This window comes from Populus alba, chromosome 4 (assembly GCF_005239225.2).
Source record: "Populus alba chromosome 4, ASM523922v2, whole genome shotgun sequence".
NCBI lineage: Eukaryota > Viridiplantae > Streptophyta > Magnoliopsida > Malpighiales > Salicaceae > Populus > Populus alba.
In genome coordinates this window covers 6,077,856-6,093,759 of record NC_133287.1, presented here as the reverse complement: position 1 = coordinate 6,093,759, position 15,904 = coordinate 6,077,856, and the positions used below count along the sequence as shown (strand labels likewise).

At 30.0% G+C, this 15,904-nt stretch overlaps 2 protein-coding genes and 1 pseudogene across 3 annotated transcripts; 1 reads left to right on the top strand and 2 right to left on the bottom strand.

The window, feature by feature from the left end:
* Window positions 1-789: 789 nt before the first annotated feature.
* LOC118057010 (uncharacterized) lies at window positions 790-2,931 on the bottom strand. 2 transcript variants are annotated; one of them, XM_035069462.2, is made up of 4 exons: window positions 2,347-2,930; window positions 1,643-1,783; window positions 1,229-1,315; window positions 790-980 (listed from the first exon to the last, which is right to left on the bottom strand). In XM_035069462.2, the coding sequence occupies exons 1-4, from the start codon at window positions 2,893-2,895 to the stop codon at window positions 906-908; spliced, it is 852 nt and encodes a 283-aa protein (XP_034925353.1). In that variant the 5' UTR covers window positions 2,896-2,930; the 3' UTR covers window positions 790-905. The 2 variants fall into 2 exon arrangements, with proteins under 2 accessions (XP_034925353.1, XP_073264528.1); XM_073408427.1 differs by lacking the exon at window positions 1,229-1,315 and having other exon boundaries at window positions 2,347-2,931.
* Window positions 2,932-3,325: 394 nt separating this feature from the next.
* On the top strand, window positions 3,326-5,007 carry LOC118057012 (uncharacterized). The gene is made up of 4 exons (XM_073408434.1): window positions 3,326-3,796; window positions 3,906-4,053; window positions 4,156-4,234; window positions 4,668-5,007. Exons 1-3 carry the CDS (start codon window positions 3,440-3,442, stop codon window positions 4,176-4,178), a joined length of 528 nt encoding a protein of 175 aa, XP_073264535.1. The 5' UTR covers window positions 3,326-3,439; the 3' UTR covers window positions 4,179-4,234; window positions 4,668-5,007.
* A 5,239-nt stretch (window positions 5,008-10,246) lies between these two features.
* LOC118057011 (uncharacterized) lies at window positions 10,247-10,868 on the bottom strand (annotated as a pseudogene).
* Between the last annotated feature and the right edge of the window lie 5,036 nt (window positions 10,869-15,904).

Here is a 15,904-nt window from a genome sequence, read left to right as displayed (position 1 = left end):
AGTGTTGACACTGTTTTTGTTACATTTCGTCCATCTTTGCATATAACTTACACATGTTCCCTAATAAAATATTAAATGATCATTAAAATTGGTCAAACAAAATTTTACAATCAACCTCCAGACAAATACTATGATAGAACATCATTTACACAAATATGATAAAACTATCCATAAAAAAAATTATCCATTGGAAAATTATTTTATATATATAGTTTTGGTTTTTTAAGAAAACGTCTAACTGGTATATGGTATCTTATGTCTAAATCAGATGTAATATAACATTAATGTCACTCAAAATGCTTACAGTTCAAGGGTTAAAAATCAGGAAAAAAAAAATTGCTACCAGCTGGAGCTGTCAAAATATAATCTTGACAACGATTTAGGTGTATATAGACATTAAAGGATAAAATTGCAATTCTCGTTTTTTGTTGTTTTAATTTTTCTTGAGAAAAATAATTTTCTGAACTAGGAAGCCAATTGCTGGAATAATGGGATTGAAATTTTAGAAGTGGGTTAACCTTTATTATGCTACAAAGCAATTTTAGAAGTGGTTCCTAGTTTGATGATAGAATCTTCGGTTGTATCAGTTATTTTAGGTCAGATTGATGTCTTTGTTCAGTCTCTTGTTTCATAAAATTGTTCTCCGTAAAAAGAATGGATGGTTCCATTATTCAAGTATTTTCTCAAAGCGGTAAATCGTTCCAAAATGTTTTTTTCTTGCCTCGAAAAGAACATGGCTGCTCCTCAATGGGTAGGAGATGAAATGTTATGCGGGCAATCATGGCCGTGTGAGCAAATGATCTAGTTAAAATATATATTTTCGCACATATTGATATTATGATGCCAATGGTTGTCCCTCTTTGATTACATGGAAAATTTATCTTGCAGGCAGAAATCCTCATTCATCAGCATACATGTGCGTATCTTTCCCACCATATCCTTGCTTCCTCTTCGAAATCCAACATGGTATATATAATAGCCTGTACAAATAGGAGAAAAAAGAATGCATCTAGTTATCATGCCATAATCTGAAGTATTAAGGCTGCGGAGTAGTTAAGTTCGTAAAAAAGTATGTGTTTTACAAGTTCAAAAGTGTACGCGTAAGCTAATGTGTAAGAATTCTTTTTGAAAGAAAATTCAGAAATATTCATTCGGAAGTGATTAGGCCTTGATTATCATAGAATTTCTGATAGATGATTGTGTTAATTCGAACTCGGGGTTTAACAACCTTGTAAAGGAAAACCCGGGCATCTGAAGGGCCGAGTTCATCATCATGGTTGAGGCAGTCGCATTTCAAAGCAAGTTCGTATTTGTGCTGCATAACATAACATGGATTAACAGATCGATTACTCACTAGCTAGCTAGGAGGTCAGCAGTAAATTGAAGGAAGAAATTAAATACTTGATTAAAAACTACTTTTCAAGATTCTGAAAGCTATATTTTTCTTAATTTTACAAAGCCAATGAGAAGTTGAGGTTTATTGATTCTAGAGATTTGAATCTATATGTGATGAGCAGTGGTAGGTTACCTTGTTATTTTATTTCTTGAACTAGATAGGAAGAAATGAGCATATATGCCAAGATTGTCGACCTTTGCATGCATTTTGATGAAAGTTAGCACCCAAACATTTTGGAAGTTGTACCTGATAAATTAGAATTTCCACTAATGTCATTTCCACATTGTATGCAGGCTCAGGATCGTTCTTATACTTCTCAAATGCTTCTTGCAGATACCGCACTGCTTCTTCAGGTTCCCCATATATCATAAGACGCACTGCATGCTTCTGCAAAACATTTTGTGGACAACAAATTTAACCTTTTAGCCTATCCAAGAAAATTCAGTGCCTTTTAAAAATAGAATATAGAAAACAGAGAACAGAACGGATTTTGAGCCTAGCTAGAATTTGACATATTTATTGTGCTGGATATTCATTGTCTGAATTATGCTCTTGTACTTCCGTTCAGCGAATCGGCGCCTTTTTTTTAGTTTCAGCCGGTTTACGGTTTTGGCTTCTGTCATTGCTCGCATCCCCTCTCTCTCTCTTTTTGTTCGAGATAATAGAAAAAAAATAGTTGCAAAAGAACTTTTGAGTAGGAAAAATAGCCATGCAAAATTGTGTTTCACTATATTAAATAAACTACTTTATATCGAATGGGACTTACGTGCAATTGAGGAGGAAAAATACCATAAATAAACTATTTTGGTTGATCATTTTTCATTAAATTGAAGGTGTAGTAAGAACCGATGACCTAATTATTTGGTATGGATATCAGAAGTTTCAATTTTTAAATAAAAAAGTTAATGTAATATGGAAGATTAGCATTTCAGGGTGTTGAAGAAGAGAACCTTGATCTCTTTAACTTGCTCTATTGAAGGATTTGGATGCGGATCAAAAGTTTCAATTGGGCTCTCTTCATCGGTAGAAGCCAGGTCCGATGTCACATCCAGGAATGATTCGAGTGCCAGCTTCGCAAGTGATGATGGACGTTCTTCTGCTTGAGGAGCTTTCTGATATAATTCCCTGGGACCTGCAATGGCTTTAGGATACATTCTGAAGTTACCACCAATTATACCAAGAGCGCAAGCCAAAGCTATAGATGCCCCCACTGCGGCTTTCACAATTTTGTTGTCGCCATTGTTTTCATTTCTTGAAGGTGTTGGAGACCTGTCTGATGATGCGCAAATTACAGGACGGAAGAGATGCCCAAGTTTGTGGCGTGTATAGCAGCTTGTAAGCGAAGGAGAACTAGGGACAAGGCTTAAACGAGGTTTAGTCCTCCGTGGAATAATGCTGACAGTGGAAGGTATGCATACAAGCATTGAAAGTGGGTTTCCATTGCCAACGCAAGGCATTGATGCCATGATGGTTTGCGTTTTAGGAGTTTCAGAAAACATCCTTTGCTGGTTGAGCTTTAAAAGGAAATACCTGAGAATAATGAAAGTACTCTGATCAAGCTGTGCAAGGAAGGCATCTCTGAATCATAATTGTCAGACGTTGCAAGTATTTAGCTGGCGAGGCATAATTGTCAGACGTTGTAGATACTATGCTGTTTTACTGCTTAGTATTTGTGGTAACTTTGGTATTAGGAACTAGCATAACTTGAAAGATAAGAATTTTCCAAGAACATTTCACTATTGATATAGGTAATATTTTGTTCCTTCATATGGAGGAGAGGAATACATTTTGTCGCAGTTCTCAAGGGGCACTTGTGTACTCCTGCAACTTTCTTTACCCACCTAACAAGGAAGAAATAAGAATAATTTGTTCTTCTCAACCAAGCTTTTGTTATTGTTTTTTTCTCTTAGTATTCACCTTTATGAATTATCTCATATCATTTGCATCGCCACTTCCCGGATTGGAAGCAATTCCACTAGCATATGCATCGTTAGGAAAGATTTTCTTTCCCACGGGCAGTAGCAAAACCATAAATTGATAGCAATGCCTGTTTTCAACTTTCCCCTGAAGAGAAACCTAGACGTACACTTAGAGAATTTCTTTAACAGCATCACTGTAAGGAAAAAATATGGAGCAATGGCGGCGACGGCAACCGTAATTTTTGCCAGCGTTTACATCGGATGGGCTTATGCAAAACGTTCATGTAAGAAGCAAAAAAAGAAGGTTCACAGAGTGTTTACAAGATCGATGTCTGTAGGAGTTCTCCATGGAGGGAAACTGGCCTTGGAGAGAGTGATTGATTATCATCGTGCTCGAGCAGATGAAGCGTCACTTAAAGCAGCTGAAAAAGAGTTGAAGGATTTACTGATAGAAGAACATCCTGATTTCGTAAAGCTACAGGTTAGGTTTCTCCGTTAATTTAATGAAATTTTTGCTTTCTGAGTCTTCAATTTTTGTTCAAGGCACGGCTTACCAGTATCTTTAAGGTTTCCCCATTACATGTGACTAGAGCACTGTTGCAATGCTGGAAATGAGTGGAAAAGAAGCAGTTGCGGTGGGAATACTGGAAAAACAACTGCAAAGGGCTCGAAAGGATGGGAAATCACATGTAGCTTATGAGATTGAAAATGTTGCTTGTCGAAATGCACATCTACCAGGTGCTGCTTCGTTCAATATTCATTCTTACTCGCTAATTATATATATATATATATTACATAAAATAATCAGTGTAGTATTTATATATTTACGCATCTCTATAGGGAGAATTCAAGAAGGCTTTTAGACTGCGAATGCCTGAGTCATGAAGAAATTTCTGACGCAAGACGTCCTCTATATAAGGTGAGGACATCTTTTTCACAACCCTCATGACAAACATGCATTATAAAAGAGAATTGCAGATAAATTTTGGGGAAGAACAATTATATCTAAATAATCAACGAGTCCATAAATCTTCGAAGCTTAAAATTAACAAATAGGACTGAAAATAACTTATATTATTCTCTATCATAATATATGCCTTCAAAACTAAAATGCTTCTAGCCTTAAATAGCGTATCAACTACCAATAGTTTAAAGTACCAAATAAGCTATGTTATCTACTAATATACAGTGAATTGCTTTCTTTTAAAAAAAAAAAAATCAACTAATGTAATTCAAGTATTCAATGATCAATGGGACAATAAATGATAGAAACTTCTTGGATTATATTAATTTTGCAGTATTGTATATTAATACCCGTAATTGTGAATGTTTATAAAACACTGCTCTTGCAGGCCATCATTTATATAATGTTAGAATACCCCAGGGAAAAAGTCTTGAATTGTTGGACAAAATTCATAGACTTTCGAATTCGCTTCCAGTCTCCAAGTTCAGACCAAAGCCACCTCAACAAAGCCGTTACCAATTTCGAAGAGTTTGAGAAAGCAGTCGAGTTGCTTAGAAATGACATCCACGAGGCCCACGGGAAGCAAATTAAGCCCTGAAGTCCAAAGAAATCGTACATCTTACCTATATATGCTCAACTTCTTGTTATTCTTTCCATTTTATTTTATTTTTTTCTTTTTAAGGTTTGTTTGGCATATTGTGTGGTGATATTGGATTGTTTCAATGACACTTGAGATTTTCAACTTCACATCCTTCATTGCTTGTTCTTTCCTCTCATGCAACTTTATTTGTAAGGAATTCCTAAAAGGAGATCTCTTCAATTTTCTAAGTTTAAAAAAGAAAAAGATAGGCTAAGATATAAGATACAAACAGTTGAGTTTTCTGAAACACAAATACGCAATAAAAATGATAAATTTAAAATTTTGTAGGAGTTCCAAAGATTTCGTTACAAAGATCTAGAGTTGTTTAGAGTTTATATTAATATTACTTGAAGATCAAATATTCTTTTTTGACTTCGGGTAATTGATTCAATGTTAAGTTGTCACAAATTACAAGTCATCCAAGTACCCGGCCTCTAAAAGTAATTCACACGAATCATCTGTTAGAAATCTCATAAACCCTTTTAGAAAAAAGAAATTGATATACCTTTAAGTGTTAGCTCTTTTATTTTATGTTTTTCAAGTGTTCTATAACTTACATAGTCTTTGTACCATGAACTACTTGTTATACAAAAAATAAAAATGCATGCCATTCTATTTATAAGGAAAACCTAAAAACTCGGTAAATGACAAAATATCAATTATGCCACCTGAATAATATCATAGATATTATTTATAAGGATAATTTCAAAATTTTATTTAATGAAGTCGTTACTGGATTTTTCTAAGTCTAGAATTGTAATTCTCTATATAAATTACACTTTAGTCCTTAATTTCTAAAATTTATTTACAATCAAGTCACACTTAATTAATCATCACATTTTAATATCTAACCAATAATTGTTATGTATATGACTTATTAAGTTTCCTAATAAGTTGACTCAAATATAAATAGCAGCCTTAAATAAAATATGATTAAATAAATTAAATAAATTCATTTATTATCAATTCAATAATTGTGTGATTTATATTTGAAGATCAACTATAATGTTTAACAACCTATCATGATCCCCCAAATATTAAAAAAGTCATAAATGGTTTGACTTAACCTTTTAATGATTAATTTCTTATTGTAATTATTATTCATTCATCAACAATGTTCTGATTTAGACATTATAACATGGAGTGTATCTACTTTATCAAATCATGTTTGTTCTCAATACCATAGTTATTGATTCTTTAAATAAGATTTGAAATTCTTTCCAAATCTCATTCTATCTTGCGCAAGGATTTATAATCAGATACAATTTAATAACAAAATAAAACATTTTTTCTAATTCATTTAGGTGATGAATCCTCTTTTAATTACACAAATACCTTTATATAGTTCATTTTATATCTAAATTTGTTTGTTTGTTACCTTTGATTAGGACAATATGTAGCATAATCAAAATATAAAATTTCTTATATAAGATAACTTAGTGATCTTAAGTCTAATGATCACTTACAAAACCGTCACGTGAGTCTTTCCATAGACACAAGTGATATCTTTATATAGAATCATCATGGTGGTCAATTCATTATACATGTGATCTAATAAGCACTTATATATTAATTATAGGTATATCTCTCATACCTCAGCTTATGAGAACACTTTTTTTCTTTTATAAAAGAAAGAATATAATATGTATCAGTCTTATAACTCTAATTAATATTTAGTCTTAATAGAGCATTGACCAGGAACATTTAGGAACAATGCTTTGATGCAATAAAAATATCATAATTATAATAATTTTATTTGCAAAGCATTTTTATCTTATGAACTTTATCTTTACTCTAGATTCATTAGTCAAATACTTGATTCATTAATAAAATATTCGATATATATTAAAGATAAATAAGTTTTTAGTAATAAATTAAATATATTTACATAAACAAAGTTAATCATACATGTAACCAACTAATTGGCTACAAGGTATGTACACTAACACAAACATGGGTGTGGGCAACTTTTAACATAGTGTATAAAATAAAATATCAACCCAAAGAACTTAAGAGGGGGTAAATTAGGTATTCTAAATTATGCAAACTCCGTGGATATAAAGATCTAGAAACCCATAATCAAATTGACCCTTACATGAAAGTTAAATTCAAGCTTGTGATTGAGCTTGATAACTTATACTAAGACACCAAGACTATAGAAATCAAACCCCTACCAAAAACACCTATAAAGAGATGCGAACGAGAAGTAGAAGTATGAAAGACACAATGAAGCTTGGTTAATTCTTTGATAATCAGAGTAGTTCAATGAAGAATCAAAATAAAAGAATTTCCTCTCACACACATAATAGATTACTTTGAAATCAAAGCTTGTTCAAATAAACCTAAATACAAACTAAATAACCTATTTATAATAGGTAAAATCATCATAAACAATTCTAGAAAAAATAATAAAAGAGTTCTAAATAAAATAGAAAACAAATCCTAAGTCAATTAGGAAACTAATATAATTTCTGCATAGTAGCTTCTAGACTTAATCGAAAGGCTTTTGCAAAAATGTCAAATAAGATAAAAAAAAAAAATCAAAACATGCAAGAATTTTTATATATATATTTGAGAGACTTGGCCATATGATAAATTTGATGGTGATGATATTATTTTTATGTTTTGGGTGATGAGGATCATGGGATTATCAATAAAATATATAAGAATCAAATAAGATTAATTATCCATTGAAGACATTATAAACACGTAAGAGCCCTAGTTTTGCATGCATAAAATTACAATAAGTAATAAACACAAACACATGGACAAGGCTAAAATTTAGTTTAAACATGTTATTCCACATAATTAATGCACGTAAAAATGGGTATGCAAGATTAAAAGATTTGGCCAACATCATTCCAATATAAAATCAATCCAATAAACATTGCATAATCCCAAAATCTTATCACAAAACAAATCAAAATCAACAATAAAGCAAGATAATTATTCAATAGAGGTTTTAGGTTTGGAATGGATTTCGAGGGTGGTCAAAAATGATAAAAAGGGGTAGAAACAATGGCAAAAACTTGCTAGAAAAAAGAAAATCAGTGGTAGTGTGTGGCTAAAATGCCCCTGGAGAAGCTGTCATGGTTGGTGTATTGTTACATGTGCCATCGATGCTTGGCCAGCGCATGGATGGATTTATAGGGCGCGTCAAACCATCCTTCAACCTGTATTGACGGTGTAGGCCACCTTCTATTGGTGGGGGAGATCTAATGTCGAAAAGTCACGATGGTTTTTTCTCTTTGTACTAATTTGTTTTCTAAATTTTACATTTGCTCACACCAAGGGAATTAGATTATAGGACTTATATGGTTGTGTAGCACTCTTCAAAAGGAGAAGAATGGTGGTGATCTCACCTAGTTTGGAAGTCGAAGGAGAGAGAAATCAAAAATATAAGTTCTTAAGGTTGTTTTCTCTCTCTTTGATTAACGATGAAGTAGGGCTTGCTAGTTTCAATTCATTAAGGGCTTTTATATAGAGCTTCAAGACAAAGAGAATGGTGGTGGTCTCGTAAAAAATAAAGGTTAGAGGTTAGAGAAGTTAAGGGAAGAAGTTTTAGGTTTAGAAAAAGAAAGATAAAGGTAGGGTTTTTTATAGAAGAATATAAGAGAAGATGAATGTATTCTTTTAGGGTTTATTTTTTCCCGCTTTAGCTTATATTCTCTCAAAAAAAAAATTACAATGGCTTTTTCACATGGTGTCTAAGGTTTTTGGGAGAGTATTGTGAAAGAGATGAAGAATTGTGTCTTTGTGTGGTAGCCTCGCTCTTGCTCTACAATTCACTCATTTATTTATAGCCTATAAATTTTGTCATCTTCTCATTAGTTACTTGGTTCTAATTTTGTTTTGATCCCTCATTTTTCTTGTTTTGCATTTTATCCCCTTGTCCGTTTTACTTTTTATTTTGATTTTATATTTTCTTTTTTTTTTGTATGTTAGTTGTTTTTTAAAAAGCAAAGTTAACATGAATCCAAAAAGAAAAGTAATCAAGAATTATGAAATGGACATGAATGTGTCAAACACATTTCTTTGAATTTAATTTTATCAAAAAAACCATTGAAAATTACAAAATTAGCTCAAATGCATCGAAAAAATTTTAAAAAAAATATTTTGTATTTTTGAACTTTTAGAAAATATTTTAGAATTAAAGGTAAAAAATCAAGTTATAAGAAACATGTTTTGATGCTTTTGATGAAGCATGTTGAAGTATTAGGCACCATAACAAAATTTATTCAATAGAATGAAATTAACATTTTCAATTAATGTTAACAGATACGACAAGTCTTCCTTCAACACAACAGAAGATGGATTATGGACAGGTTGAAGTTTAACAAAAGTTCTTTATAATTGATAAGAAATTTAGTTCTATTTAGTGCGGTTTAGTTATATTTAGTATGGGACTTCTAAGTAGATTTCTGTATAAAAACTCTCAATACAGTAAATTAATCATCGTTTGTAAATTAGTATCGATTCAAGTTGATTATTAACATAGAGATAATAATATAGTTCAATTTATTTTAGGATTTATAATGCAATCTCTTTTATTATTATATAATATGAATAACATGAAACTCCAACACTATAATAATACAAAAGGCCACATTGCTACTATGAATAATAGCTAGACCTACACATGTAATTTCAAGGTCTTATATCCCCCCACAATATGCTTAATTTCATGAGGTTGCTATCTATCTCCTCTCGACATCTCTTAGGATTAAATTTTTGTTGTATATCTTCTTCTTAGAAGGTAAAAACGAGTTCTTTACGAGATTAAGTTTCTATTGTGTATTTTCTTCTTACAAGGTAAAAATGAGATAGGACTCTTTTTTATTTTTTTGTGAAAAATCGAACATGACATTGATAAAAAAGGACTACGGAAAAAAAATCAAACAATTAGCAAATAAACTTTTCAAGCTAATTTCTAGACAAATTGATATGTAAACCTTTTGTCGGCCTATTGCTAGTGTTTGTATAGCATTATCTTTTTTTTGGTAAGTTGTATAGCATTATCTACCTTGACCAAACCGAACAAATCCTTTAGACAAAAGACAAATCACCAGATGAAAATCATTCTCTGTCGGTCAGGTCTAAGCTTAGCAAACTATAAAACTAATATGTTTTCAGGGACTAAGAAAATGTAAGCCCAAGCCAAGTAATTTTCCATCCAGAATTGACACACTAAAATTTGATTTCCAAATCCAGTGGACATTAAAAAGAGGGGGAAAAAATTGCATATTTATCTTCAAGCTAAGCATCAAATTCACCTAATCCAAACCAACAACATCACTTGTCAGAGAGAAACAATCATGGCACAAAAAAACAGACATAACATAAATCAATCTCATTAAAAGAATTGAACTGCGTAAAAAGCATATTAGATTATATTATTCAGTCCAAAATAAAACCATCTTAAGAACACAGACGTGAATCCTCGGATTTCTGAAAATCCTAAAACACTTAAAACCCAATGTAACGAAAGAAACCTCACTTCTTGTCCTCCTCAAGCTCAAAAGCCGAAACAGGAAAAGTCCTAGAGATCCCTGTCGGATTACCAAACGTTATTTTCTCCAAATTCTTCTCATCAACATAAATATCCGAGATGGAGACCCAAATCAAAAGCTCCTTGGTTTTGACCCCAGTCAGTCTCCGCATCCGACGGTTCTCGACGAAAGCTGTCACCTCCGTATCATAAGATACTTGGCGTCCGATCTTAAGGAATCTGTGATCTTTTCTCTTCTTTTGCTTCAACCAAACGAACCCGGTAGTGCGGTTATAACCCACCTCAACGATGTCGTCAAGTGGGAGGGAGACCCATAGGGAGGTGGATCTCTTCGAGGAGTTCCAAGGACTTTTGCTTGCCGAGAGAGACTCGCCGGTGTGGATCTCTGCTTTTCTCTGTGGGTTTGCGATATGTTGAGAAGTCATTTTGGGATCTGCTTGGCGTCGCTTCTCCAGGGAATTTAAAGAAGCAAGAAAAGGAGTGCTGAGTTCCTATTGATTAGGGGGATATTTAGGTGTTCTCCTTTGTGGTTGTGAGCAAGGTTGTTTAAAAATCGAGATTTTTAGAACGAAACGGAAAGCCCTTTACAAAATCGGATCGTAAAAACGGATCGTAAAAATCGTAAAATCGTAAAGAATTTTGAAAATATATTAAAAAAAATTCATGTTTCAAATAAAAATTCATACATATTTCAAGGACATTAAAAAAACATGTTTCAAATAAAAACTTCATGCATATTTCAAGCCTTTCAAATAAAAATTCATATATAATTCAAGCATTTTAAAATATTAAGATTCAAATAAAAAGTCATTTATAATATAAAATAACTTTTCATTAACTAATAATCAAACAAATTTAAAACAAACAATCTGCTGGTGTGTTTCCTCATCATTCCTTAAGCATTCATCACAATAAAAACATATATATATGATATAAAAAATAAAAAAAAATATAAATTCAGCATTATTATAGTATATATTTTTTAAATAAATATTAAATTTTTAAAAGCAACATACACCACAATAATATATATACACTACATGGTACTTTATTTATAAGTCCGCAAAACAGTTAGTTACATGTTAGAAAAAGTAATTTGATATTATTATATGAAAATAAAAAAAACATTAAAAAATAATTTAAAACAAAAATAATATTTTTTTATAAAAACATTTCTAACCAAGAAAAAAAACCTCTTGAAAAAAAATACTTTACTTGGACAAAATGTTTGTCATAATTTTAGTGAGATCCACGAAAATGAATCCCAACTATCACAAAAAATCAAGGCTAATGGGGGGCTGTTGCAGCAATTATATTGGGAGGAACGATTAGGGAGCAAAATGAGCAATTATATAATATTGGAGGGAGGGGTCCGGGGGGAGCAATTATATTGGGGGAGCAATTATAATATTGGGGAGGAACGGGGGGAGCAATTATATTGGGGGGAGGAATTATATTGGGGGACGACAATTATATTGGGGCTTTTAAATTGAAATCGTAAAATCGGTCCTGATATCGCGATTTTGCGCGATATCATCCGATTTTTACGATTTTACCCCATTTAAACCCGATTTTACTTATTTTCGATTTTTTCAACCGATTCAACTCGTAATGCATGTTTTGACTCGTAAAATCGTACGATTTTACGAGTCAAAACGCGATTTTGACAACCTTGGTTGTGAGGGTATTGCAACGACTGCAATAGGCTTCGGGCGGAGGAATTATGAAAGGCGAGTTTTTTGGAATGTTGTTTTTGAAAAATTATTTTTTAAGATTTTTGTGTTTATTTGCTATTATAAAAGTTGGTTAATGAAAAGTACTTTTCAGTAAAGAAAAAATTTAGTTTGATTCCTAGAAAAGTGTTTCCTGAAAAATCTGGGTGAAAAAACATTTTTTAAAAGTTATAAAAAAAATTTTAAAATGTCATATTATTTGCTGATTATATTAAATTTGATCTTCAAATTTTTTATTGCTATATATATATTGTTTTAAATATTTATTTTTTAATTTTATCTCTTAAAATTTAATTTTTATATTAACTTTTGTCCTTATTTTTATAATTGTTGTTTATTTTTTTCTTATTATTTTTTTATTGAAATTTTTTATTTATTCAAATTTGGTCCTCATTCCTTTGATTGTTACTTATTTTATTTGAAATAATTTATGAAATGTTAATTATTATTATTTAAATTTCTTCATCTTTCATTTTTTTTTTAGATTTAGTCTCTATTATTTTGATTATTATTTATTTTATTTGAGATAAATTATGAAATTATATTTTTTTTTTCAATTTTCATTCTCATTCAACTTTTTAATTTGTAAGATTTGTTCCTTATTATTTCAATAATCTTAAGAAAAATAAAACATTAATAAGTTATTTTCCAGCTCATTTTCCATGACATAATCAAACACTGGAAAGTATTTTCCAACTTATTTTCCATTACACTATCAAAACCTCAAAAAATAATTCACTTTCCCGAAATTTATTTTTCAAAAGGAAACTATTTTCCAGCAAACAAACGGAGCCTAGAAAAGTGTTATCTATGCATCTGGGTGAATTTTTTGAAAAAAACTAATTTCAATTAAAAAATGAATTTTTTAAAAGTTGACTTTTTGTATGTTCAACAATATTATAGAAAATAAATTGAATTTTTTTAAATATTTATTATGTCATGAAAAATAACTTTTTAAATTTTTAATTTATTTTATCAAAATTATTAAAAAAAATAGAGATCAAATCTAACAGAGGACAAAGTTTAAAAAACATGAAATTGAAAAAAACTCATTTTCATAAATTATTTTATATAAAAAAAATATCAATCAAAATAATATGGATTAAATCTGATAGATAAAAAAGTTGAAAGAGTATGAAGTTAAAAAAAAATTTAATTTCATAAATTATTTTTAAATAAAACAAATAGTGATCAAAAGAATGGGGATCAAATTTGATATATATTAAATTTGAAAGATGATGAAATTTTTTAAAAAATAAATTTTATAAATTATTTCAAATAAAATAAATAGCAATCAAAAGAAATCTGATAGATAAAAGAATTTCAATTAAGAATAAGATAAAAAAAAAAAAGAAAAAAAAAAGAAAAGGAAGGACCAAATTTGATATGAAAATAAAATTCAAGTAAATTCTGTGTGATGAAATTGAAGAAAAAAAAATTCAAAATAAAATATATAGCAAACAAATGGTTGAAAAACAAATTTGATATAATCAACAAGTAACATGATATTTTTTATTTTTTTTATAACTTTTGGAAAGAGTATTTTACTTAAAATAAAAGAAAAATACTTTTTTTGAAAACTAAGCTAAATTTATCCTTTGATTGAAAAGTATTTTTCATTGATCAATGACCAACTTTTCTAATGGTAAACAAATATGAAGAAATTTAGAAAGTGGTTTCTTAAAAACCATTTTCTATAAAACACAAATAGAGCCTAGATACAAAGTATATCAACTTGTCTCTCTTTGGATATGAGTTGAACTAAGATTACATAAGGGAAAACAAAGTTTGAATCAGGTGAAAGAAAATATTAGAATACAGAGTAGAAACGATATAAAGTTGTTAAAGAAAATTGACATGGTACATGGAGGAATGAAGGAGAGCAATTGAAGTCATGCATAAAATCTATAATTTTCCCTATTTAAAAAAGGCTAAGGGAAGAAGAAAGCACACAATAACTTAAAAAATTAACACAAATTAAAAATAATTGCACTGTTGTTTGATCCAGTTTACAAGAACTTGAAAAACCTATTTACTCTAAGTCAATAACATGTAGGTAGTAATCTATAGGCAAATAACTTGTAGGTGATAATCATTAAGCTTGCAATTTCTATATCAAAAGAAAACTAGAAAACACCAAAAAATACAAGCCTATATTCTTTGTAATTAAAACAAAGATTATAAATATTATAATTTTTAAGTAATAAAGTTTTTTATTTATATTCAGTGTATTAAAGTGTTTGATTACTTCGCGAGTATTTCAAATATATTTTTGGCATTGCTATAAGTCTTTAGTTACAAAATCTAGTTTCGTAATGAAAGTCTAGAACTTTAAGTCTGAAATACAAGTTATAAAGTTCTCTTAGTTGAAACATGCACAAAACAACCAACAAAATAATTGGCGATCACCGTGGGAGTGTTTGGTTTGTTTTTTTGATAAAAACATGGCACCAAAAAGATCAAAATTACTAGAGAATCTAGAGGAAAGAAAATATTAGTGGATATCCTTGTTAAAGAGGGAAATAAAGAAGTAATCCTTCAAAGGAAGGAAACAAATATATAAAGAAGAAAGGAGATTTATGATTTCAGAAAAGAGATATTTACTCTTTAAATGAAAAGTAAAAGAAGCAAATAAAATACTTGAAAAGAGGTACAAATGTCTTTATATATGGAGAAATTGAGAAACATATAATTAAGATAAAGATGATTGAAAGATCATTACAATAGAGTTGTAGCAATGAATGAGAGATTAAATCATGCTATAATAGAGTCAAATGTTAAAGACAATTAGAATGGTGAAAGAAGTTTAAAGCGTTAAGTAGAAGAATTGCAAAACTTAAAAAAGGAATCTTATAAAAAAGTTAAGTAGAAGAATTGCAAAACTTAAAGAAGGAATCCTATAAAGAAATTATTAAGGCTACTGATGATGCTAATGCAAAATTAGTCATTACAAAAAAAATAATAATAATGAAGACAATGAATAAGATTTCCAAACAAGTGACAGTTAAGGTTAAAATCCATTTAGATTAGAAAGTGCAAAAAATATAATCATAAAAGAAATGATTCTAAACAAAATAGGAAATAGCTTTGTTGGCCAAAAAATTTATAATAGGAATAATACACTATCTGAACAAAGAATCAACTAAGAAAAACCTTTAATGATAGAATAATTCTAAATAATTTAAAAATAAATGGACCTCTAAATAAGGTTGATCTAGAATATATTCTAAGAAAAGTAGAATAAGCCTATGGACCCAAAGTTCAACCAATACATAAAGCCAACATATAAAAACCATATAAAGATTGTATTTTATAGGATGTACTCAAACTTTACTTTGTTTAATGATCAACGGACCGTTAGTTATATAACATATAGCAATATTCAGTTGTCAATATAATGAAGTATTTGATTCAAATTTCGTGAAACTTAGATTATTTTTAAATTCATTAACTGGAGTTGCTTATATGGTAATTTAAAATATTCATTTGTCAATATAATGTTGTAAAATTCCACGAGAAGGATATCCATTAATCCTACATAGAAATAAGATTAAATTTGTCATATATGCTAATTTAAGAAAGAGGAAAGGAAATAAAGGAAATATGTAATAGCTATTTCGTCCAATTGCTGTCAAAGCAAGTGCGATGCCTGTTTAATCTCTCTACGCCAAGATCGAGAGTCTAGAAGGTTCGAGTGAACAGTAGATGGGCGTCGGCAAGAAGTTGTATAGAATGACGATGAT

Excerpts from the sequence above, each read along its gene's own strand:
- LOC118057010 (XM_035069462.2), bottom strand. The coding sequence starts at position 2,895 with ATGTTTTCTGAAACTCCTAAAACGCAAACCATCATGGCATCAATGCCT. Across the intron at positions 1,784-2,346 it reads AGCAAGTTAAAGAGATCAAG|AAGCATGCAGTGCGTCTTAT; the intron begins GTTCTCTTCTTC and ends AATGTTTTGCAG. Across the intron at positions 981-1,228 it reads CCCGGGTTTTCCTTTACAAG|GCTATTATATATACCATGTT; the intron begins GTTGTTAAACCC and ends CTATTTGTACAG.
- LOC118057012 (XM_073408434.1), top strand. The coding sequence starts at position 3,440 with ATGCCTGTTTTCAACTTTCCCCTGAAGAGAAACCTAGACGTACACTTA. Across the intron at positions 3,797-3,905 it reads CTGATTTCGTAAAGCTACAG|AGCACTGTTGCAATGCTGGA; the intron begins GTTAGGTTTCTC and ends ACATGTGACTAG. Across the intron at positions 4,054-4,155 it reads TCGAAATGCACATCTACCAG|GGAGAATTCAAGAAGGCTTT; the intron begins GTGCTGCTTCGT and ends GCATCTCTATAG.